Raw genomic sequence first — 26,153 nt, forward strand, 5'->3', positions numbered from 1 at the left:
TTAGAAAAATCAAGTCACTACCATTTGAAAATCGTTTTCAATGAATAATGTAAGGTCTGTCATCAAGACTTTTCTAACCAATCAGGGGGCTATATTTCTCATAGTGTGATGTTTGTCTGAGGCCTCAGGAGTATTATATATATTTTTAAAAAATAATCTAAATCGACTCCTCAATAATATTCAAGAGAGTTCAATACATTTCTTCTAATTACAAAAAACAGTGCTCTGGTGGTTTTTTGTGATTACAGTATAACCTCGTTTTTACGTGCCCGGAATTCACGTTTTCCCGACAATTGCGTGTAATTTTTTCAGTCCCCGATGTATTTCAGTACATTTAATACCCGCATTTACGTTTTTCTTTCCCGCGATTTGCGTCGGAAATATTCAAAGTATGCGAGTTACGCGCGCTTCTGAACAACTTTCTGATGAAGAAGAGGTTGATATTCCAACAAAAGAAGAAGCAGTGAGGTTCACCGAGGGTTTAAAAACCTACTTTACAAGCTTTGCTGATATTCAAGATGACACTTTTAAATGTTTATATAGTCTTCAAAGAGAATTACATAAATATATCAAAAATCCAACAAAATATACATGATTTTTTCAATAAAAATTTTAATTGAATGTTGTTTTTTAATAAAACGTTATTTTTTTAGAAACATAAAATTTAAATATTATTTTTTCAATACCCCCCTTTTACATTTACCCTCCAATTAGGTTTTTTTTTCCAGTCCCTTAAAAAACGTAAAATAGGGGTTATACTGTATGTATCTCAAAACTCGATTTTTGGAATATGTGAGTATGACTCTTCGTCGCTATAGGATTAGTTTATCGAATATCCGTTTTTGTCGAAATCGACCTTTGAATGCAGAATGATTTTTTGTATCTAAATGGACCAGAACCATCTTTTTCTTTAAATTGCTTCGTAATGAAAACAGCATTCATATGCTGTAAAAACAACAATTTAAATACCTTCATGTATTATATAGGATAATCAAATTTGTTTTTTGCCTCCTGAACATTTGACATTTGGTCTATTCGACAAACCAATCCTACAGCGACGTCTTGGCAACTCAAATAGTCATTCCCTCCAGGAATATACTTAAATCTTGAATGTTTTTGTTCTATTCCAGTACCTGTATTGACAAATTGATTATTGTCAAAATGTGTTTAAATATCGTTTTGTAAAAAGGGCGAATTAACCAAAATGCTATTTTACAGGAGGAGGATTTTTAACTTTTGACATTTATTTGTTTATTACCTGTGGATGATTATAAATATCCAACAAGTTTATAATAAAGCTTAGAAAGAATATTGTCATTATAATAGGCATTATTATATAATATTTTAAAAGGCCTAATATGTCACATTCGCTTTTTATTCGTAATTTTAATTAATTTAATTTTTGTCGAATATCATTTTTTAAGTACTTTCCTGTGGAGATACAAATTCGCCATTTTTACACAACAAAACTAGTGGGGTACATATTGTATTTTTATTAAAATCTCAATTTCGCCAAAATGGTTGATTCGCCCTTTTTACAAAACACCGACGATATATAAGTGGTTGAAATGTTATTTAATTTTAAATTTTGCGATCGAAAAATGCTGATTTTTATTTTACTTTGCGTTACTTTGGCGTCAGGTAAAGTGTCAACATTGTATTTTGAAGGTACGAAATTTATGCATCACTGACTAATACTGCACCATACACAAATATATGATACGTATGGCTTCAAAACTTTTGGTACTATTCATATGCTAGTCGATTTTTTAAATACAAAACCTCAAAAAAGAAATTTTAGAAATATGGAAACCGTATTTGACATAATATACACCGTATAATAATACGATAGCTGGAAAACATACATCCAAATAAATTGCAATAATCAAATTGACATGAATCAAAGATTATAGTATACACATAATATGTCCATGCATCATCAGTAAGCGAAGAGACTCACCGTCTCTGCCTCCTATCCGGAAGGGAGCCATGGGCGCCAGGGGTGATCTGCCCATTCCCATACCCTGGCTCATCTGGTCGTCGCCGGACGGGCCCTTCCGCCGCTCCATCTCCTGGGGACCGTCCCCGAGGAGGCCGTCTGCGGAGGGATCTACGATGGACACAAATAATTAGTAACTGGGCAAGCCATAGTCAATACAGCAATAAATTTGTCACTATCACAAATTTTACAAACTTTACACCCCGTTTACACGTGCACAGATTTACTGCTGACAGTAAGTGTCATCGTGGCCATAACAAGATAATGCATGTGTAAACACGTATTATCTGTGCAAATTGCAAGATTGCATGCATAGATCAACAAAGTTCAGAAGCTTCTGAATTTTCATGCAATAATTGGTACTTGCATGGCTGTGAGCATGCTCAGTAGAACGATAGTGGCGAACCTGCCGGAAAAAATACGAATTACACCGCACAGAACATTTTGGTGTTTACCGATTATCTTCAAACCTGTCAGAACCTGTCAAAATAGCACCATACAGTGACAACATCACGTCTCGCTTAAGCTTAAAGAATGAGATTAGAGAGACAGTCAGCACTTTTACGCATAAACAGTTATTATGGCGATAGTTTAAAAGACACACCGCTATTGGTGCAAGTAAAGTACAGTTTTAGTAAGGTTGAATTGATAAAAGAGCTTCTTTACATTGGCATGCATTGTTTGTAAATAATAATATAAAATGGTGACTTGCTCAGACTATTTACTTACGTATTGTTAGCCACAATTTTACATGATTGTTCAGCTAAATAACGACAGATACTTATATGTCCAGGTATAATGGGGACCGGGTGGTGTGTATATTATATAGGGTAAACTGGAGCTTATTCCGTGATACTAAGGTTTTATAGGGTTTTCAATAGAAATAATGTACTTTTTTGTAAATCTTTGATTACACTGAAATTTCAAATGTCTATAGCAAAAGTATTATTGATATATGAAAATAGCCATAAATATTGAGCTTACTCCATGATATGAGCTAACTCTTTGATAGTATGGTCCTAACTGCGGAATTTGTATGAGTTTTCACACAAAAAGTAAAAAAAAAAAAAAAAATTAATAACAATATTAAAACATCGAAACTCTAATGATGAAAATTATGCTAATTATATTATTTTTGATTCCGAGAAAAAAATCAATGAAAATTTTTTTTTTTTTTTGATTTTTTATAAAAATCTCACTATTTTCGGTTTTCTATGAATTATTTTGATTTCAATTTATTAATTAAGCAATAATATTATCCACCGCAGTATATTCTAAAATTAATATATCGATTAATTAATTTAATAGTTTTTCTACTATCCATTATAGAAAAATAAATAAATTTTATAATTTTTATTTTAAAACTAGGTATTTTTATATTATTGTATAGACAAAAGCTCATAAAAATATTTGTTTAATTGATAATAATATTATACAAAAAAATATAGTGGTCAACCTAACCCCGTGATACCAAAATTACGAAGTAACATAAAATTGCTAAGAAACTTGTCACTGTAGCTAAGCTTCTGCAGATAAATCAGTATTTTTTGTTTAAATATACACTATACAATTACTTGACTTCATTTGAGAATAAATTTTATGGCCCTCCAATTAAAAATAATAAAAATGTCAATAAATTAACACAAGACGAAATGTTTATGTATAGGAATTTGGTGAGGGCAGCGAAAATATTTTTAAACATTCAATTGTAAAAATATCGCATGATGTAAGACTTAAAATATTGTACCATTAATAAGATTATTTATTTCTGTAACGGATTCTTTAAAAAAAATATTGTAACTTCCATCATTATGCTTTTATAGTAAAAAATCCAACTATCACGAAGTAAGGAACTATCACGGAGAAAGCTCAGTTTACCCTAGTAGTAATATTAATAAAAGAGATTTATCTCAGTGCAGGTCTGGTAATTAAATCTCAAAGTATGAATGTTGCTACAAATGAATCTGCAATGCAAAACGACCTACAGCTAAATTAATTATTTACATATCCGCGGACATGACGTCTATAAACGTCCTGTACTGTGGAGCGGAATACGACATCTTTATAGAAATCGTATTTTGGATTAAAACAATATGTTCCCTGCTACTCATCGTCGCTATAGGACTGGTTTGTCGAACTCGACTTTTTAATGCAGAATGATTTTTTTTATCTAAATGGACCAGAACCATCCTTTTCTTTAAATTGCTTTGTAATGAAAACAGCATTCATATGCTGTAAAAACAACAATTTACATACCTCCATGTATTTAAATATAGGATAATTAAATTTGTTTTTCGTTTCCTGAACATTTGACATTTGGTCTATTCGACAAACCAACCCTACAGCGACGTTGTCACGGTGTGAACATATTCCCATTATATAGTGTCGTATCTTTAACTCATTTCTTTACATCTAACTCGAAAATTTTAAAAATAAAAATTTTAATATGTGTCATATCACAAACATGTATTAGCTAACATGTGTCCGCGAATGTGTTAACCTTAGTAATGTTTTTTTAGCTTTACTATATTATTAAAGTTCAATCCGCATAGAAATTTTTTCTTCAACATCTTTGGTATTTTCAAAACATAAACCTTTCCGTTTATGTATTTAGGCGATAAAGTTATGTTTGATATAATGTGATAAAAATGATATTATGAAGATCACAGTCATTTGAATTCAGTCTCTAGCATTGTGTACTTTTTTTACGGAGACACCAAGTAATCAAATATTTGAAGACATGATTATAATTAAATAAGTTTTAACGCTTCACCTCCGCTAACGTGGGAAGCATTACAAACCACACAACACACATTGGCGTGTTTAGACACACGCAACTTGCCATACAAAACATATTCAATGTGAGATTTTTGTGTTCAAGATTTATTTATCACAGACTCGAAATTTGAATTCACAATAAAAAAAAATATATGTTAGTCATATTTTCATAGTTTTATTTGGTTTTACTACATTTTATATAATAGCTACATATTTTTACTGATGTGTCACTTGAAAGTGGCCACGAGGTCAAAGTGGAAAGAAAATTGTCATTTAAATAACACAAATAATGTTTTATTTTATTATGATCTTTTTAAAGATGAGGAAAACTTATGCTGTAAATCACTCATACTAAATGGTGATTTTTTGTTTAAGATAGAACTTACGAAAAGGTCAACTGTCAAACCGAGCTGTGATACTGTGCTCAATTTTTGACATTTATGATCAGAATAGTCTAGAAAATCATCATGAATAGTCACGCTTGAACAGATTCAGATTTTTCAAATTTACTTTGAAAATCAGTTGTCGATTCACGCAACCAATAGACAACTTCATGATCTTCATGACGCATTTCAATGGGTGATTAACACAAAAACGAATAATACGAAAATGTGTTTTTTAGTTGAGTATGCAGAAGTGTTCACTATAATCGGTTCTATCTGTAACACAAAGACGTATCTCCATATATACTATGAGTAAAGCGTCGATGACATTGAGCTACTTTACAAGCTACAAGCTGGCGAATTTACTGGTAACACAAAAACGTAAGTGGGTCAACTTTTTCTCCAACAGTATTTTTTTTAATATAGATCGTCCAAATGACATTTTGTTTTTTAATTTATTTAAAAGACAAATGATTATACTCTAAGAAGTTCAAAATTTCATCTTTCTATCATTCTTAATTTTGTTAAATAAACCTCTTGAAACAAAAAAAAGTTTGTTTTGCTTCTCCTGAAAAATTGACTTTTTGTAGATAGGTTTTTGTGAATCACACATTGGTTTAATCGTCCATCTGAGCAAGTCATTCGTCAAACTGTGGATAGATTTCGTACCAAATACTCTCTAAAGTCTAAATCAGTGCTTCTCAAACTTTTTTGTACCACGGCCCCATAAATCAGAAAAAAAAATTCAAGGCTACCCCCCCCATATACATTTTAGTCTTTAGTGACCAACAGTACTTTATTCACCATTAATTAATATTATAGGTACATTTTTATTAAAAATAATAATAGAACATTTCATTTACTTGCTTGTAAAGCAAAAATTTAAAAAAAAAACAATTTAAAAAAAGACAAGACCTATGTTTATTTTTATTATCAGTAATGATGAAAATGCTGTTTCGCATATGTATGTTGTTGCAAAAGGAATTATGATTGACAATGCTGCTTTTGCGATTGACAGATATCCTTGCTGTCGCCTTATCCAAAATTCTGCAAGACTTCTTTCATTAAATTCGACTTCAAGGAACTTCATTCGACTGATCTAACATCTATCAATTATTCTACTTCAGCTGCCCACGTAATATGATCATATTTTAAGGATTTAGCAAATGGTATTCTTATCCAATTGTACTTTTGGTCTCCATTTAAGTTTGGGAAATATTTGTTGAAAAATTGTTGTGATTCGGCAATGTGATCAAGTATAACACTTTTACTTGAAGTCGAGAGTGATATTTCATTAGTGGTAAGAAACTCATTGAAGTATGAAAACAAGTCTTTGCATCCTTTATCAATACAGTTTGAGCACGAAGAAAAGTATTTTTTGGAAAGTTTGGTATTCAGAATTAAAATGTTGTTATCTTTTCCCTGAAGATAAAGATTCAATTCATTTACAAAATCTAAAAAATCTGCCAATTATGAAGTAAAACACATCCATTTTCATCACTAAAGTGGGAAGATCTCATTTTTTATCATGAAGAAAGAGGCGAAGTTCATTACTAAGTTCTACAATTCTTATCCATATCGGATAAAGTATTGTGATTGAAGATTTGTGAAAATTAGACCTCGATATTTTGATAGATATCAGGTATCGTCCAGTGATCACGTTTATGTCATTTTTATTCAAATACTGAAATATTTCACGGCACCCTGGCAGAAGCTTCAGGGACGCCTTGGTTTGAGAAATACTGGTCTAAGTGATGCAACAATACTAACACTATAATAGATTAAAATAAAATATTTTATAGATGGAAGAATATTTATTATCTCTTATGGCTTGGTTTTTTTTTTTGGCCATGTCCGATCCTAATAATATCATATGGGCCTCCAGAGTGGAGTTTGTATTAACGGATTTTTGTTTTTACTGGATATTAGCTTGCTTAAGGGGGGACATGCTCGTCGAAGGTCAAAATTGAGTTTTTATTGTATTTTCAAACCATGATCCTGGACACTCCTTAAACGTTGTAGATAATCTATTTATATAATTTTGAAGCCTTATTATCCTTTATAGTTATTTTAAACATTTGATGACTGCATAAAGTATTTTTGATACATAAAATAGTATCTTTTAAACCTCTCGCTCTAATGTTTTAGAATATAGTCATATTTCGGTACATAACTGTGCAGTGGTGTTAAGATTTTTTACGTTTATTAATTTTTAAACGCATTTATGAAACCATTAGTATAATTTATTACGAGATAATTTTTGTAAAATATTCACGATAAAAAATTATATTGATAATCTCTGTGATCCCAAATTTGACAAGAATTAGGCATTTTATTATTCAAAAAATTGGCAAGATTAACACATTTGATGATGATTCTAAAGATACTTATTATAAGCTATGTCTTTGACCATTCAAGTGTGATAAACATCTTATGAATAATGATTGCTTTATAATAATTATTGACCTAAGAATAAGGTAGTGTTTTTTTGAAATACGCCATTTTTTTTGTCATTCCTCAGTGGTTAAGCTACAACATACGGCCGTAGCCATAAATTGACAAACTATAATTAAAGTAGGGAGTAAAATTATGTTAACGCGCGTGTTTGAACATGTACCTAACCGATTTTTTTTTAAACAGTACATGCACAAGGCACACAACTAGGGAACACAGAATTAATAGGAACTGAAATACCTAATGGGTGTGGAGTAACAGGCAAACGATCTTGAGTGTGGAAGAATATGGGATAAACATGTAATCGCTGTAGGATTTGTTTGTCGAATAGACCAAAAGTCAAATGTTCAGGAGACGAAAAACAAATTTCATTATCATATATTTAAATACATGGACGTATTTAAATTGTTGTTTTTACAGCATATGAATGCTGTATTCATTACAAAGCAATTTAAAGAAAAGGATGGCTTTGGTCCATTTAGATACAAAAAATCATTCTGCATTAAAAGGTCGATTTCGACAAACCAATCCTATACGGACGATGTGTCAAGAATACGTCATTCTAAGCTTGTTCTTAGTTCTGACAACTGCTCTAGGTTTATGCACTGACGCCAGTGGCAAAGGCTCCATACTAAGCGATTATTTAAAGCTCACCTTCTATTTTCAAGTATTTAATTTAAATAAATAAATATCTATATTGTCTTTTTTTTTTTTCCGACCATGTCCGATCCTATTAGGATCATATGGGCCTCCACAGAGTAGAGGTTTGTATTAACAGATTTTTTTTATGAGAAATGGATGTCAGCCACTTGCTCAACCTATTTGGTCCATACCTTGACTCACAATATGTGTACTTGCCAGACCCAGGATTCGGACCTGGGACCCCCGGCATGATAATCCAACGCTTATGCCGCGCGGTCACCGTAGGCGTGAAATATTGTCTAGGACTAGGTAATATAATAAAAATATTGATTCGTCATCTATCATCGGTATTTAGAAGTAGAGCGTTTAATTTAGTCAAGTTTCGAATCAAAAATAAATGACGGAACGTCACAACGTGAGTGCTATTTTTAGAATTATGTCGATCATAATCCAAGCCGAATTTTCTACCGCAATTCAGTTGCCAACTTCATACACGTGTTTTTGTTCCAGACTTGGAAGCGTTACAAGACAAGCTTACGCGCTATCTTGATTTGTTTATTGTCGATGATTATCTTTTTAAGCAAATAATACTAAACTAATTGTGTTCGATCACATATAATTTATAAATTGTTATTAAAAATAAATATTGTATTAATTCATGATTATTATTTAGGTTACTTCCGTCATAGACAAACATAACATGCTATTCACAGTTCATGTCATATTGACATTTCAAAGCGGTGATAAAGTTTTATTTTATAATACAAAATTCAGTGTATTATTAAATTGTCTGGTGTCCCGTTCGAAGATGTGCGAACGATTGCATTTAAAAAAAATCATTCCTGAGTTTGACGTTTCTTCAAAAATTTTAAATTATCAAAGCTTGACCTTCCAAGGGTTCATTTAGATTTGAATACAGCAAAAAAACTTATATTAGACATTTTCACAACAATTTATATGATAAATATTTGTTTTTAACTGGCAGTTATACATTAAACAAACTTGTTTGGTGGCGATGCGTATTGTTTGCTAAAGAAAAGTCTGTGTGGAATTCTACTGCCATAAGTGATTTAAATAATTTGACAAATTCAGCGGTGAAACATATGACCAGTGTGTCGTCATTAGTGTGCACCTATTCATCAGTAGTAATATTGTAAGTATTATCTTCTTATTTCCCGTAAGTTACCTGACAAGTGTGCTCTTTTTCTCTGATCTCCACAGCTTACCTCTTTCCAAAAGTCACCCTTCGCCACTGACTGACGCTCATTCAATATTGGTGTATTTGAAGGTTACAATACACACTATTGCACGTCTATAATATGTTTCATTTTTGTAGGATACTCACACATTTAAAATGCTGCTTCAAAATATAGTGTATTGGGGTATATCCTCGTAATAACACTACCGATACCATTTCCAGGATAATGAGGAAACACAAGATCGAAACAATATACTCAACATCGACAAAGGTCCGGAATTTGTTAAAACCAATATAGGACTCGCAGCCTTTGGACTCAGCAGGTGCGTACCAGTTAAACTGTCGCGGATGTCCGAAAAAGTATATAGGCCAAACTTCTTGAACGGTAAAGAAGCGTGTGAGTGAACACGAGAAGGCATACCGACATAAACACTACACAATGTCAGCTATTGCCGAGCACTTGATGGATACAGGCCATAAATTTGACTTCTAAACCAAGATACTGGGTCGGAATAAGTGATATTTCTCACGATTGGTAAAGGAGGCCATCGAAATCCATAGAAACCCTGAAAATATTAATAGGGATAATGGTTTACGTTTAAAAACGTCATAGCTTCCGACACTGTCAGCAACATCCAATATTCGATCTAGTATGTCTGGTCGTAATGAGTGACACATTACTCTCGAGTAGCATTTGCTCTTAGCTAATCGGATTCCTTTTGGCATTCTTAGAGCAACGTTTGCATTCATACATCTACACTACACTTCATCAAAACACATATCTCTTGATAATGGCATCTGCAACAAGCCTGAAACGTCGAGGAAAGGAAGAAGTACACGCAGCGAAAACCCAAGAATCTATTACGATAAAAAACAACAGTGAAAGTCTCAAACATTACATGGGGTATATCCTATCTGAACTCTATTTACTAATCTGTTCTGTGCACACCCCCAATAGAGCCGTGCCCACAGACGACTAGTGTTCATGGTAAATAAAAAGTATGATACTCTCAATTTCAAGTTAACTTTTTATAATGTCTATGTTGTTAGAATAGAATATGTGTAATTAACGTAGGAATATTTGATATTCTTCAATTGTCTAATACTACATATCTTATCATTTTTCCGTCCTATCACACAATGCCCACGATGGCCGAGCAGCTTATAATGTTGTGGGTCCCAGGTTCAAATCCTGGGTCTGGCAAATACACATATAGTTTTTCAATCTGTATCTGTAGTCAGAGTATGGACCTAATAGGTTGAGCAAGTGGCTAACATCCATTTCTCGTAAAACCAAAAAATCTGTTCAATTCACTCTGTGGATGCCCATAAGATCTTAATAGGATCGGACATGGTCAAAATAATCCCACATTAGAAACGACCAAACTAATGGTAATCGAATCCTAGACCCCCGTTTGATAAATACAATGCGCTAATCTGTGGCTGAGACATCAGGTAAACAAGTATTCAAAAGAAGGAATAACAGAACTATTACATATGAAGCGCCTAGTTTCAAATCCCACTAAAACAGTTTTTGAAAAATTTTGCGTTAGATATGTATTTAGATGGATGTTTTTGTTACCTATATGATGACCAAAGATTGAATTTTAAAAAACGCCAAAAACCGTCAATACGCATGATCAAAAATTAGGGTAAATTTCAAAACCCGCTAAAATGGTTGGGTGTGCTTTTCAAATACCCCTAAAATGGATAAGCCAGAATACACTTTAGAATGTACGAATTAAATAATAAATGCGTAAAGTTCACATATTTAATAGATATGAGTTTTTCTCATTATTCTCAAAACTACCTAAAATCGTTTTAGGGGGTTTTGATACTAGGCACTTCATATGTTAAATAAGAACACAATTATAATTGCAGATGGTATGGGTTTAAAAAAAAATTAAAACTATCTTCAATTTGCATTCTCAGTTCAATTAAAACAAATATGTAAGTATGACTGACAAAGCGTGCATTACTTTTGTCGGATCTCCACAACCTACCACTATTATTATGGTTTGGTCTAGACAGGGTTTAATTGAATTTTAAAATCTAACCAATACCATCTGCAAGTTGTATTCTTAGTTCAATGAAAACAAATAAGTATGACTGACAAAGTTTAGTGTGCACTATTTATATTGGATCTCAACAGCCTACGTCCCTCTTCATCACTGTTATCAGCTGGGGTCGATCCGCTGTTGGATAAGGGCCTCCCATAACTCCTTTCACTCTTCTCGATCCCTAATTCCTCGCTGTAATGTACACACAGCAAACTCTATGAGTTTGTCTATGCAACTGATACGGCATACCTGTGTCCACTTGCCGAGCAACATGCCAGCCCATTACCATTTCATCTGCTAGGCACTTCATGGACAGAGCCTCCTAATCAATTGATTTCTTTTGTGGTCTTTCTACGTTACGCCCAACATCCACCTATTCATCCTACGTTGTGCTACTCGTTAATTTTTGGATTTCTCTTAATAAAGCACTGATTGCACACGTTGGCTGAATATATTACAAGCACACGTTGAAGACACAATGGGAGGTAACTTTTGAAGATACTATTCAGGCGCCCAAATGCGGTCCATAATTGTCTCGGACAACTGTTAATTAACGGTGGAATGTGTGACGAGATAACTCGCAGAACGAAAATTCTAGTATAATCTATCATTTTACATGTTTCGCAGAATCAAAATTATAGTACGGTCAGCAACACTGCATAAGAATGACAATCCATAGAACTCACCATCTTTGGAGGAAGACTGTCTGTCGTTGCGGGAGTGTCGGGTGGGGCTGGCATCTCGGGGGTGCGGCCTCTTACCGGGACCGTTAGCCATCTCCCAAAGGCGATCCTGAAGACTACCAGAATTGCTGAGACCGCCTCCCCTCTCTCCCTGGCGACCAAGACCGCCTGGCGATCTCTCACGGCTGCTGGCCCTATCACATAAATTCAAAACATGTATTAATTACTTTTTTGACAGTACCCTAGAATCAAATGCAAAAAAAATTGCATCACTCACATCTTGGAAAGTAAAGCAGCGACATTTAGTCATTGTTGGCAATAACTGAGTGTTCAGCAATGTTCAACTTCGGTAAAAGAGCGAGGCATAAAAAAATACACAAATCAAATTGACTTACATACAATAAATATAGTTTCCTAATATATTTAAAAGTATGTCCCATTAACACCACATAACTCTCACTTCACCAGGCACTTGCTATATAGAATTGAAAAATTATTCTAGAAAATGCTCTCACTCCCATTAAGACCCACTATAGTCAGGCCGTGACACGAAACTGTAAACTTCGGTGGAGGTGTTAGTTATTCCTCATACTTCGAATGCAACATGGTTGTAAAAAATGACGAGTGTCGCATATTCAAATAAATGGTAATAATTTGAACGAAATATGCAATTGAAAATCTTCATTTATTACAAACATATTACCGTATTACATTTGACTAGAATCAATAACTTGCACTACCATCGTAAATCACAATTCAATACCACAGTCTGAATACAGTCGGCCTTGGGTTCCACCATATGAAAAGGTTGGGAATCACTGGACTAGGCTAGGATAATGACGTTTGATATATTCACATTCTCATTTCAATTTAAAAACCTTAATAATTATTTATTTAGTCCAATAAGAGAATTTAGAATGCCCAATGAAATTTTACATTGTGATTCCCGTATGGAATTGAATTGATGATTAATCCCAGAAAAGGTTATTCATTTTATGACACATTCAAGAAATTGTTTTTTACTGAATTATATAGAGTAGATCTTTCCGATTGAATGGCTTCATTAACTTAAAATCTCTAAATTGTAATTTGTTTCCATAATAGAACTAGGGTATGTATTGAGATCCGGATATACAAATATATTTTAATATGAAAATTAAGATTCAATTTCATCTATTTAGGCTCGGTTTTCTTCAATATGTTTAAACTGAACTTTTATCTTTCATACTGTTAAACCCTTTCGACGCAAGCCATTTTCGCGGGAATTTATTTTCAGTCAACTGATCTGTTAAAACGGTCACTATAGCTAAAACAGATTGATTTTAAAATTAAAGATTAACTATATATCAGTTATTCCAAATACAACAAGAAATAAACTATATTCGTGACATTCTCACTAAAATAAATCGAAGAAAATGAAGACGCTAAAAAATATCCAAGCTTTGGCCGCGCAGTCAATATGGCGCCGTCCAATATCACATACACGATTTTTAACACATACTAGCGAGCGCTCCGCCGCGTTTGTATTTATAATACACAGGGTTGAGTACATGCTGCCAGAGTTGGTTACGGTCTATGACAGATATATTACTAAATCACACTTGTGGAATGAATAATCAGTGGGTTATCGCATTTAGTAAGTCGTAAACTCAAATTTTATTACCGCTTCAAATTCTGAACCTATATTTATTTTCGTCGCCATAAAATAATCTTCGTCATCGTGACACTTACACATTAGGATGTCTTGGAGAATAAAACACTAAAAATAATTATATAATTTATGAGGCGCCGTCGGCTTTTTCATTGTACAAAGGGCCTGTCGAATGATCGCCAGGCATAATAATATGACGATGTGAACAGAGCTAACACAGTTACGTGGCACATAAAAAATAAAAATTATTACCCCTTATAATAATGAAAATATCAAATATGGAACAATGAACAAAGCCATACAAAATTACTGGAAAGCTGTGCGTCGATAAAATATTTTCCAGCATGATTTCTTCGATAATATTATGTGGTAGTGACATTTTGGCGGGTGAAATAATTATTTCACATATATTTATAATGACAAAAAATACTAAAAACAAATCGTCAAAATGTTTCTATCGAGATCACAAATCACTAAGAAAAAATACATAACACTAACGTAATCGTAATAATTAATTAAAAGGTAAATAAAAATATTATCGATGCACACTTTTCGATGCATGACCAATGTTTTGTTTTGATACCCTGGTGACGCATCGAGTACTGGCGGGCGATTCAAATGACTGAATAACGAGTGTTCTTTTCAAAAATATATTTCCTAGTAAAATAGTTTTACTTGACATTTTTATGATCTGTTGCCTGATATGTCTACATAAAGGTTTAACTAATTTTTAAAGCATATTATCCACAAGTGTCTCTTCTAGTTTGGTCAAAAATACGAGATAAAGTCTATGGCATGTTTACATGCCATACGCAGTGTACGGGTTAAAATTTAAGATAAAATCCGCCATATATGCCAGGAAGTATTAGTATAACAGTGTTTATAATATATGAAAAAATTTATTAGTACTGCAATATTATTTATTACCTGTGTTCCCTTCCGCCCCAGCGATTGCCTCGTTCTCTTCCGGCCCGGTCCCTTTCTCTATCTCTCTCTCTGTCTTTGTCTGGACCTCTCTCCCTCTCTTTGTCAATTTTCTCCCTGTCACCGACGGCAACGGGTCCTCTATCTCTGTCCCCAGGAGCTGCGATACCTCTGTCCCGTTCTCTCTCTTTGTCTCGATCGCCGCGTTCCCGGTCGCGTTCACCACCCCTCTCTCGGTCCCGATCCCTGTCTCTGTCTCTGTCGTGCCTATATGAAATTCAAAACAATACATAATTAGATCTCAAGTCAAAAAAAACTATCCAAGATACATAGATTTATTTGTGAAACCAATAATTGGGCATGATAAAACTCTAGATATATTATAGAAACCCAACAGGCAAATATGTCAGCAGACATAGTACAGGTGGATGAATAATTTGTTTATGCAATAACAATAATATACCCTAATTGAATGCAGATGTCATATTCTGTTCATTGTTATTAAAAAATTCACATGTTATTTGAGCAAGTGGCGAACATCCACTTCTCGTAAAAACAAAAATCTGTTAATACAACCTCCACTCTATGGAGGCCCTTATTATGATCTTTGCCGGATCAGACATGGTTACAGTCCTGTACAGCCTAGTCCAAACCAATATGTCTGGCAGTGACCAAACTATACAATTGTTCGTGAACACAAATATTTGTTTGAAACTCTACAAATTTCAGTAAACATTGTTATCAAAATGTAGTTTGGGCAATCCGCATCGTAAACATTTGCGTACTTTAACCAAAACAACACGACAATATGATATGATATAATATGAAAGAATAGAATCTATTCTTTCATATTATATCACATATTATATTTTATTATATTATATTTTATTATTATTATATTATATTATATTTTATTATATTATATTTTATTATATTATATTTTATTATTATTATATTTATATTATATTTCATATTATATTACATCTGATGTAGGTAGGCTGTATGTACTAGGCTTAATTAATGACTTGAAGTTTCAATTAAAACGACTAATATTTCACTACTATTGTGCATGTTCCGCACATAATTTTATATTTTTGAAGATTATATCATTGAAGAAACTATCGTGGACACAAACTCACCTATCTCTCGTCCTGTCTCTGTCTCTGTCCCTCCGGTCTCTATCCCGTCTCCCATCCCTGTCTCTCTTGTCCCTATCCTTATCTCCAGTATTAGCATTCTGCCCATCAGGTGCACTCGCATTGGCACCAACACCGCTAACAGGAGGCGGCGGCAAAGATGTATTGGTGTGGTTTCCAATCGGAGGGGGCTGTCCCAGAAGGGATTTGTTCGTGGGCGGGAGAGCAGGAGGAGGAATGGAGAAGGAGGGAGGCGGGTTGGAAAGCATTGCCTTCAGCTGTTCGGAGAGTGGAATACCACGAGTGGGGTCATCTGACGTCTGCTTAGCAGGCTCCAAAGTGATGGAAGGCAGCATGTCTTCAGCGGGATCCAGTTCCATGGCGTCGTCTTGCCGAGTTTCCAGTAACGGCAATGATGGCTGTGAGGATAAGAAAGCATTAGATATGACTTAAATAATCCATCTTGTTGGCAACATAATCATTAGACGAAACGCATAGAATATTGAAATAATATCAAAAGCAAAACATATATAGACAGCTGCAAAAATTTTAATTATGTAGCTACGCAATATCGTGTTCCGTAATCCTGTTTATTTACCATTTTTTTAATACCAATTTATTATTTTACATACAGTGGTAAACGTATGAAAACTGCACAATATAAATAAACAGTTAATCTATATATATAAAAGAAAGTCGGGTTAGTTACACCATTTATAACTCGAGAACGGCTGGACTGATTTTTATGATCTTTGATTTGTTGGATTTGTCTCAGCCCCGAATAGCAGAATAACTATTAAAACATCGGAAAATTCACCGAAAAGAAAATTATGAACAAAATTTATTTTCTCATACACTTTTGGATGGAACGGCTTTTGACTGATATCGATGAATTTAAATGAGTATTCGAAAAGTAAGAAAATCACAAAAAAATTAAATCCGTATAGAACGCCATCTCTGATACATTACATAAACAATAAACAAGAAACAAACAAACAAAAGAAAGAATGATAGTCTAAATGTCTAATTGTCAATGATGTAGTGTGCCCAACATTTCGTGCTTCATGTCAACTGCTCAATTTGCTTGAAAACGATACTCATTGGGATATGACAATCGCTGAAGCAATTATTTCTGCATCTCCAAGTCAGATACGCACATTATTTGCTACCATTATTTCGACATGCTTCCCATCGAATCCACCTGAACTGTGGAACAAGTACAAGTATGACATGTCAGAAGACATTTTACATTGAATTCGTGTCAGTTCAGCGAATTCCGATCTCAAGGTGAATGAGGAGATACATAACCAGGCTTTGCTTTTGATCGAATACATGTGTTACCTCAAATGCGGCAGTTTTTTAGTCAAGTTATTAATGCCAGTGCCACATCATGAAATGGACGACGCTTTCAATCGAGAATTGGAACGTAAACGTGAATATGATCGAGATGCATTGAACCAATCAGTTCGAACGAATGTACTACTGTTGAACCTCCAACAGAAAGAAGTGTACGATACGTTAATGAAGGCAATTGATGATGGAAATGGTGGCTTATTTTTCCTCGACGCGCCCGGTGGAACTGGGAAGACATTCCTCATGTCATTGATTTTGGCTACTGTTCGTGCGAGATCCGAAAATGATGTAGCAGTTGCTTCTTCTGTGATAACGGCCACGTTGCTATAAGGATGCCAAACGTCTCATTCAACGTTGAAATTGCCCTTAAACCTTCAAACGACTGAAAAACCAACATGCAACATTGCGAAACATTCAGCAATGGCCAAAGTTTTGGTAGCAAGTAAAATCATCACCTGGGATGAATGCACAATGGTGCACAAACGCGCATTTAAAGCACTCAATCGAACAATGAAAAATCTGCGCAATGACTCAAAAAGTTTTGGAGGTGCAATGATTCTACTATCTGGCGATTTCCGCCAAACACTACCAGTCATTCCAAGATCGACCGCTGCCGATGAAATAAATGCTTGCCTCAAATCATCGACTCTGTGGCGCTATGTGAACAAACTTCAGCTGACGACAAACATGCGAGTTGCATTGCTGAACGATGCATCAGTTTTTTTGCTGAGAAGATTTCTCCAAGCAATTTTTGACTATCAGTAACGGCCGTGTTCCTGTCGATGAATCGAACGGATTGATTTCGTTTCCGCTGAATTTTCGCAATTTCGTCTCAGCTAAGGACGAACTCATCAACAAAGTGTTCCCGAACATCATTGCTAACCACAAAAATCACAATTGGTTGAGTGAATGAGCATTCTTACGGCAAAGAACAAAGATGTGGATCACTTAAACTTCACAATTCAAAATCAAATCGTTGGTCCACTGCATTCCTTCAAATCTATCGACTGTGTAACAAATGAAGACGAAGCAACCAACTATCCAACTGAATTTTTAAAGTCATTAGATCTGCCTGGCTTGCCACCGCACAATTTACAACTGAAGATTGGCTCGTTAGTCATCATGCTTTGAAATCTGAACCAACCAAAACTATGTAACGGAACACGTTTGGTGGTGAGAAAACTCATGGGCAATGTGATTCACGCGACGATAATCAAAGGAATGTTCAAAGGTGAGGAAGTTCCCATTCCGAGGATTTCGATGATCCCAACCGATATGCCATTCGAGTTTAAACAAATTCAATTTCCAATTCGTCTTGCATTTGGCATGACGATCAACAAATTACAAGGCCAATCCTTGAATGTTTGTGGCCTGAATCCATAGAATGAATGTTTCTCTCATGGTCAATTATTTGTATGTAGCATGTTCATGTGTCGGCAAACCATCTGCTTTGTTCGTTTTCGCACCTGACAACAAAACGAAAAATGTCGTATATCACAAGATGCTTCAATGAAGGGAATCGACCCGAGCGCAACCCATCCAGAAAATAGTTTAACAGAAAGTAGTGCAACAATGCTACGCGAATCATTTCGATTCGCTTCAATAAAGCAAATACCTTGCTGTCACGTGAATTACATTTTTTTTTTTTCTTTTGACCATGTCCGATCCTAATAAGATCATATGGGCCTGCACAGAGTGGAGGTTTGTATTAACAGATTTTATTTTTACGAGAAATGGATGTCAGCCACTTGCTCAACCTATTAGGATCATACTCTGACTTTACTAACTTTCCAGACCCATGATTCGAACCTGGGACCCTCGACACTATAGACCAGCGCTTAATCCACGCGGTCATCGTGGGTGTACAGTGTGTACAGTTCAATGTAATTAAAATACTTTTCATTTCGATTTGATTTTTGCATATTTATTGAACTTATTCATTTTGAGTATTCATTTTAACTTAATAAAAAACTGAATTTAATTCAGCTAATAAGTTAACACAAGATTATTGATTCTGAGGCGGTACGAAGTTCGCCGGGTCAGCTAGTACAATCATAAAACAATTTAAGGGTCACCAACATTATCAGTGCGCGAGTGAAGAACTACAAGATTATAAGTGTTTATTATTGAAGAAACAAATGTAACAATGAGGCAGCTTAAAGTAGTATTTTAAGTTGCCATTGTTAGGTTTGTTTTGTCAAAAATAAAAACTTAGAACCTTGTAGTATTATAGCGCCTGTACACATGCATGGATTTACTGGCAGTAATAGTGTGTATTATCAAACTATCGTGACAATAACTGTTAACACGCAAAAGTGCTGACTGTCTCTACATTCTTATTCTTCAAGAGTAAACTTAGAGTGAGCACGCATGCAATCTTGCAACTTGCAAGACAATACGTGTTTACACGTGCATTTTCTTGTTATGGCTGCGATATGCTGACAGATATATAAGATGAAATGAGGCTTACCGGCATAGTGAGCGGGTGTGGCAGGGGCAAGTGTGGCGTGTGGGCGAGGTGTGGGGGCATGCGGGGCGGCGGAGGCCCCAAAAGGATCTGGTGGGCCAACTGCTGCTGCTGTTGTTGCTGATGATGCTGGTGAGCCAATACCGCCTGCAGGTGGAGCGCTTGCTGAAGACCTGTACAATATAAATTGACGCAGTTGAGAAAAACATATTTCAAGTCATAATGTAGTGCAGGGGTCGGCAAATAAAATTTACTGTAAATATGGCTGTCCTAGGCACCGTTCGCCACTGCTATCTGACTTCCTGCAGCGGATAGCCTACAGTAACTTATTTTTCAGGTTTACTTTCATAATTTATTTATGTTCCGTATATTTTCTTCAGAATATACAGATGAGTGTTGTCTTTGCGAATTACCTAGAAGATCTTCTGAACAGGATACAGGAGCTTGCAAATGAAAACCACAAAGTGCGTTTTAAGATTAAGTTTTTCGAAGACAAAGCAAAAGTAATGATAAACTACTTTGCTGAATCAAAATCGGTTCTCATCAATGGCACTCAAATCGAGTGATATTGTAAATTTAATTTATAAGACACATAATATGTATGCAAGTATGAAACAAACCTGGCTGCGCTGTAGGCTTGAATCCCAGGAGAGGCATTGTCAGTGGTAGAGCGGGGTGGCCAGGGAAACCCAGAGATCCCAACGGCGGGGGTAAACAGGTTGTATCCACTCCCATTGTGCTGATAAAACAGGAAAAAATTTATATAGCAACTTGAAAAAGGCAAATAATGATAACTCACTTTTTCTGGCTGAAATTGAAACACTTCAATTTGGAAAACATATAGTTTCAATAGGATGGCGCCACATGCTATGCAACACTGGCTTTATTGCGTGTAAAAAACAAATTCGTACTAGAACATAGATAACCCTTTACCTATAATTTTTAACACTAGCAATACAGCCTACATTAGATACCACAAGCGTCGAGACGATTCAATTAGTACCTGAATCGCTCCTATTAATTAAAGGTTGACAATTGATTACAACAATTCGGGCGTCTAATTCCAAAAAGCAATAAGTCCACATTTGGTCAAAATCGGAAAAAAAAATACGCACGTATTCTTTGTCTAATTTTACACAATATGTATTATGAATCTATGAATTCCAAAACGCGACATAACCCTACGAAAAAAAATATTTTAAGCCTCGATTTATTACAAAGAGCGCCAAGTCCGTGTTTCATATAATTTAAAGCTTGGTTGATTTCGCGCGTCTTGATGAACCAATAAGGGAACGTTCAATATTGAAAAGGGCGTCTCCCATGCTGTAGCATCTGGTAAACTCATGACAGTGCCATGGTAATATGTGCCTTATGCGGAGTAAATTAAAAAGTGAGGTACAAATAGCGCTACGTCCAATTTTATTTTGCCTATATTTATTACATTTAGGAATTTATCGGCTGAAACAAAATGCCATTTGGTTCTAATTTCGACATAGAATACAACGGAAAAAATAATCTCACGTTAAAACAAATAATTGAAGCTTGAAACATAAAAACGTAGCATATTTCGCGTGTTTATATTCATGCGGTAATCGAATGGTTATCTTACTTCTGAGGTGGAGGCATCGGTGACATGACCATCATTCCTGGGGGATGAGGTCCTGGTGCCAGCATTCCAGGAGGTAATGTTGTCAGTTCGGGTAGGACCTTCGGTCTACTGTCCAACAGTGTACCCTGCAAATTAACAAGATTATTGATCAGTATTGCGCCGAATAGTCTATAAATATTTATATAAATATTATAAGAATTAAATATGAAAAATGTACCTACACTACAGCGTATTCAGAATTACTATAATCTTTACCCACTTCACGTAAAGTGTATTAGTCTATAAATTTTAAGAATTAAATATGAAAAATGTACCTACACTACAGCATATTCAGAATTACTATAATCTTTACCCACTTCACGTAAAGTGTATTATAAATATTATTATGAAAATGAGAGGGCGGCATTTGTTGCAGCCATAGACTAAATACGAATGTCAAAGTGACAAAAGACAGAATGTTCCATGTTCAACCTAGTACACATGTTTACATATTATATTACTACCTACAGACCACTTTCATTCATTTCTTTCTCAATTTAATCTTTTTTACGAATATTGTTATAATCCCTGTCTGACAAATCGTAGTATGTATTATGATTACGAACTAACTCCATAAGCGTCTCAGTCGTCGCCATTTTTATTCGCATTTCGATATTTGTGCGCAGCAAAGAAGACGTAATCGACTGTTATCAAAATTTGCAGCGAATGGTTCGTTGTAAATTCGCACACTGGGCTAAAAGTTCTTAGAGCTTACTTTAAGTATAATTCAAACTCTTTAGAAAATCTCAATTTTCTATAAATACATCGCCCAATAGCAGTGTTATGTATTCTTTTCACAAACCATCTTATATTATAGTCCATGCCCTGAATTGTTTTTACTTTCGGGTAAAATGAGTGAACGAACCTTTCTTTGCAACCATGGGGGCACTGTTTCCTCGTCAAGTACACCCCCTTCTTCAAGCGAATCGAGTACTGCAAGCCCCTCTGTTTGCTGGGTGGAGGAAGGCAGGCGCACCCAGGGGACGTAGCACGCCCCCGCATCAGCCTCCCAGAAGTCTTTCCACTCGCGACCCTTCACTCCTTTGCCAGGGGCCCACGCCACCTAGAACAACACAAAGACGTTGAAAGGGTACACAAATACACGGGGCAATAGTGTGTCTCACCAGGAATTTACGAAAGTATTCAAAAGTCACGAACAGATGACGAGTCATTACACATCAGCCAGTTTTACTCTACTAAAAATTTTACTGTATTGCCTTCAATAAAATGCTAGATGAATGCTCACCGTGATAGCCTTGCTGTGCATCTTATGCTTGTTGAGCTTTGAGATGGCTCGCGCCGCGTCACTCCGCCGATTCATAACGATGAAGGCACAGCCGCGTGGTGGCACCAAGTCAATGGAGATCACATCTCCGATGGCGCCAAACGAGTCCGACAGCTCCTCGGCCTGCACCAGCTTGGACAGATGCCCCACCCAAAGAGTCGTGCTGCACACTGAAATACATTACGTCATAATCACATACTAAACAATGTTTAGAGATTATGTCATAATCTCACTGATTTGACTCTCGATTTACCGGGATAAATGGGAGAATCTATTCCACAGATCAGACTTTTCAAAATTTCTGGTTTCGCAACTGGCTGAAACATATTGAGATAACTAAACATGAGTTATTTATGGGGTTAGAATATTCAACATCCCAAGAGTGCGTGAGCAAGAGTAACTTTATATATTGATTGATTGCTTTTACGAGGGAATTATGTATTTAGTTTCAACAAAGAACTAATCGTAGAATAGTGAAAATTAGGTTTTATAGAATAGCAGTCCATATCGACTGTAAAAAGGAAAAAGGGCGTAATCCACACAAAGCAAATTTTACAGGAGGAGCAAAAAACATTTTTTCAATGATTTTCTGTCAAAATCAAAATAAAAAATATACACAGACTTAAAGTGCATAATGATTAATAATTTGGTGTATTATTTTCCCAATCTGAGATTAATTACGTAAGTTATTAGAGAAAAACCGATAAAAATGATGGTAACATCCTTTTTCCTTACCAATTTCAAATGTCGTATTCATAAAATACAGTGGACTTACGCAGCAAATAGCCTTTTTTCACACTTATTTTTAATTAAATTCTTGGGAATGTATTTCTTTATAGTGTTTCACTAGGTGTTTATTTAATATTTTTTCATTTCCTATGGTTTAATTATATTAAGTTTACAATTAGAACAATCATAATTTATTATTTTCAGAAAAAAAGTATTTTATTAAACCATAAATGACACATAATCATTACATAATAGTAATAATGATAATAGTAAATATAGCAAATATTTTATTATATATAGATAGACATAGTATATTGATTCAAGCTAATCTTAGTTATTTACAATAATTATAACAAATAACCAATATTTGCGGATGTATTTGGTTCTTGACAATCACTTGTCACTTTGATCTGTGGCTATTGACAACAAATTAAAACAAAACACATTTTACTCGAAATTTATGTTATAACTATAAATAATACGGTGCATAATTATAATTTTTGTCCATTACAACGATTTTAATCGTAAATATAAGCGTACATAGGACCAAGTTCAGTTTAAAATTGTGTTTGACATGTCACATAACCTATAAACCGCACGGCGGTGTTTGAAGTAAATATAGCAAATATTTTATTAATTTTTATCATCTAATATGAACAAGAGATCATTAAGGTGACGCATCAGTGAAACGCCAAATAATTTTCAACTGTACGCGCGACGAAATTTTGGACTCGCTGCCATTCAGTGAGAGAATGTCGAGCCAGAAGCACGTCACTTTGCTGCGTGATGGTGACGGGTCAATTAATTCTAAAATCGTATAAAGATGACTAAAAACGTTACCCATTTACTTTAAAAAGAAAACATGTCAATGAATATATTATTATTGTTACTAATAGAACAACAAACAGAACATAAAATGGACGTATGTTGGATTTATATGACAAATAATATTTCGTTTGACAGGCGTCATTTGCACCCGCGACCCGCAATCCGCGCATCGCCTAGCAACGATCTTTTTAGACCGTGCCTCAACTAATGCATGGCCTTAACCAATGATTAAGACACAATATAAGTTGTAACATAATGTTTTATAACAATTTACAGAGAATTAACGATGACGCTTCACTTGTGCGGCATAAAAATTTCAAGGCGTAATTTTAAGGTCTTACCATTTTTCTTTGTGTTGTGTATTCCATCCATGTTAACACCACACATTTTAAGAATATTTTAATTTCTTTCTATTGCCATTTTCACTGGATTAGTATACTTTAAATGAATTTTAATGGAGAGAGTGTCGAAAAACGTGTTGGACTGTCAAACGAGCGAGCGAAACTATTAGGTGGCTTAATCTTCATTATGGTTCATACCTGAGCCAGCCGGCGGTCAGCGTTTAGTAAAACTGCCATTATCCTCATACATTTACGGATTAAGTTGCTTACCGCCCTTTTCCTTACCACAAAAGATTGCTTAAACGACTTATAATGTCATTGACGTGGTTTGAGCCCCTTTTCCTGGACGTAAAATTCACACGCCCTTCATTTCTAAAAACTAAAAGCTAAATTTTCATAATAATTCGTCATTTGCAGCTTAAATCCTTTGGGCATACCATGTATTGAGTTGAATACTTTGCTAATAACAAATAAAACCCACTTTGCAAAAACTGAGGCTTACGCCCCTTTTCCTTTCCACAGTCGATATGTATTTTCCATGGAAACAGAAATGTTTGATTACCTATGTTTTTATTATGTGGGCAATGTAATTGTCATCTCGAAGCAAAAGCCGATAAGATTTCTCGCATTTTACCGTTAGTTATAGTGAAATTTTGAATGCCAAAATTTTCACATTTCCTGTACCTACAGAATGTTCTTATTTTGTGTTACTGATTTTGTTTTGAAAGAAATTGTATAAAAACATTGATTATTAAAAAAATATTTCGATAATACAGTAGGCGCTCGGTAATCCGGCACCCATATTTTGTCACCTATGCCGGATCGTCGGATATGCCGGATTATTGGATTTCTATAAGAAATAATTCCATCACACATTTGCACAGTAAAAATCGTGCACCGAACTGCTGAGCGACCGGCTCTCCGGTCTGTAATCCGGCAGTTTAATGTGAAACCTTGGAAACCTGGATTACCGAGCGCCTACTGTAATAATAATTTTGTCATTATATATTTCTTTCAAGAAATAGCACAAATTTAATTCAAAAGAAGACTAACCGCTCAAATTATCCTTCTTAATATTAGGCAGTCCTTTTTTCCGCCTCTCCTTCTCTTTCTCCTTCTCCTTTTCTCGTTCCTTTTCTTTCTCCTTATCCTTTTCTCTATCCCTGGGTTTCTCCCGAACGGCCTTCTCGCGGGACCTATCTCGGGGGGAGACTCTCCTCCTCCTGTCTCTGTCCCTGTCTCGGTCTCGGGATCGGGATTTTGTTCCACGGCGTGACCGCGATCGGGATCGCCGTGTTCGGCCTCGCGATCTACTGCGACGTCTTCTACTGCTCTTAGGGGAAGGACTCCTTAAAAATAACGATTCAACAATTCACTTTCAACTAAACAAGTGTGTTAAAATCCCATTCAGTACATTGTCGTACAGAATTCAAATCACCTACGAACCCCGGCCAATTGGCTGTATCCAGGCATCTGACCCACAGCATGCAATAGATATGAAATGGTTTATTTTCCATTCATGCCGGCTATTAAGCAATAAGCCTACTTATTTGTGCGGTGAAAAATTTTCAAAACGCTGTAATATTAATTTTTA

General features: G+C 35.0%; 1 protein-coding gene across 2 annotated transcripts in view; it reads right to left on the reverse strand.

The window, feature by feature from the left end:
- Isha (Insulator su(Hw) mRNA adaptor) overlaps positions 1-26,153 on the reverse strand; it is a 38,947-nt gene that overhangs the window by 4,435 nt on the left and 8,359 nt on the right. For both annotated transcript variants that reach the window (XM_085942260.1, XM_085942259.1), the window contains exons 9-18: positions 25,613-25,908; positions 22,623-22,831; positions 22,242-22,439; positions 21,338-21,462; positions 20,349-20,467; positions 19,732-19,901; positions 15,912-16,327; positions 14,776-15,039; positions 12,201-12,391; positions 1,961-2,110 (exon numbers count right to left, since the gene is read on the reverse strand). In XM_085942260.1, coding sequence (XP_085798386.1) covers positions 1,961-2,110; positions 12,201-12,391; positions 14,776-15,039; positions 15,912-16,327; positions 19,732-19,901; positions 20,349-20,467; positions 21,338-21,462; positions 22,242-22,439; positions 22,623-22,831; positions 25,613-25,908 — 2,138 coding nt within the window. The remainder of the gene's footprint in view (positions 1-1,960; positions 2,111-12,200; positions 12,392-14,775; positions 15,040-15,911; positions 16,328-19,731; positions 19,902-20,348; positions 20,468-21,337; positions 21,463-22,241; positions 22,440-22,622; positions 22,832-25,612; positions 25,909-26,153) is intronic.

This window comes from Rhyacophila brunnea, unplaced genomic scaffold (genome assembly GCF_057557595.1).
Source record: "Rhyacophila brunnea isolate RB1 unplaced genomic scaffold, BYU_Rbru_1.0 scaffold_14, whole genome shotgun sequence".
Lineage (NCBI taxonomy): Eukaryota > Metazoa > Arthropoda > Insecta > Trichoptera > Rhyacophilidae > Rhyacophila > Rhyacophila brunnea.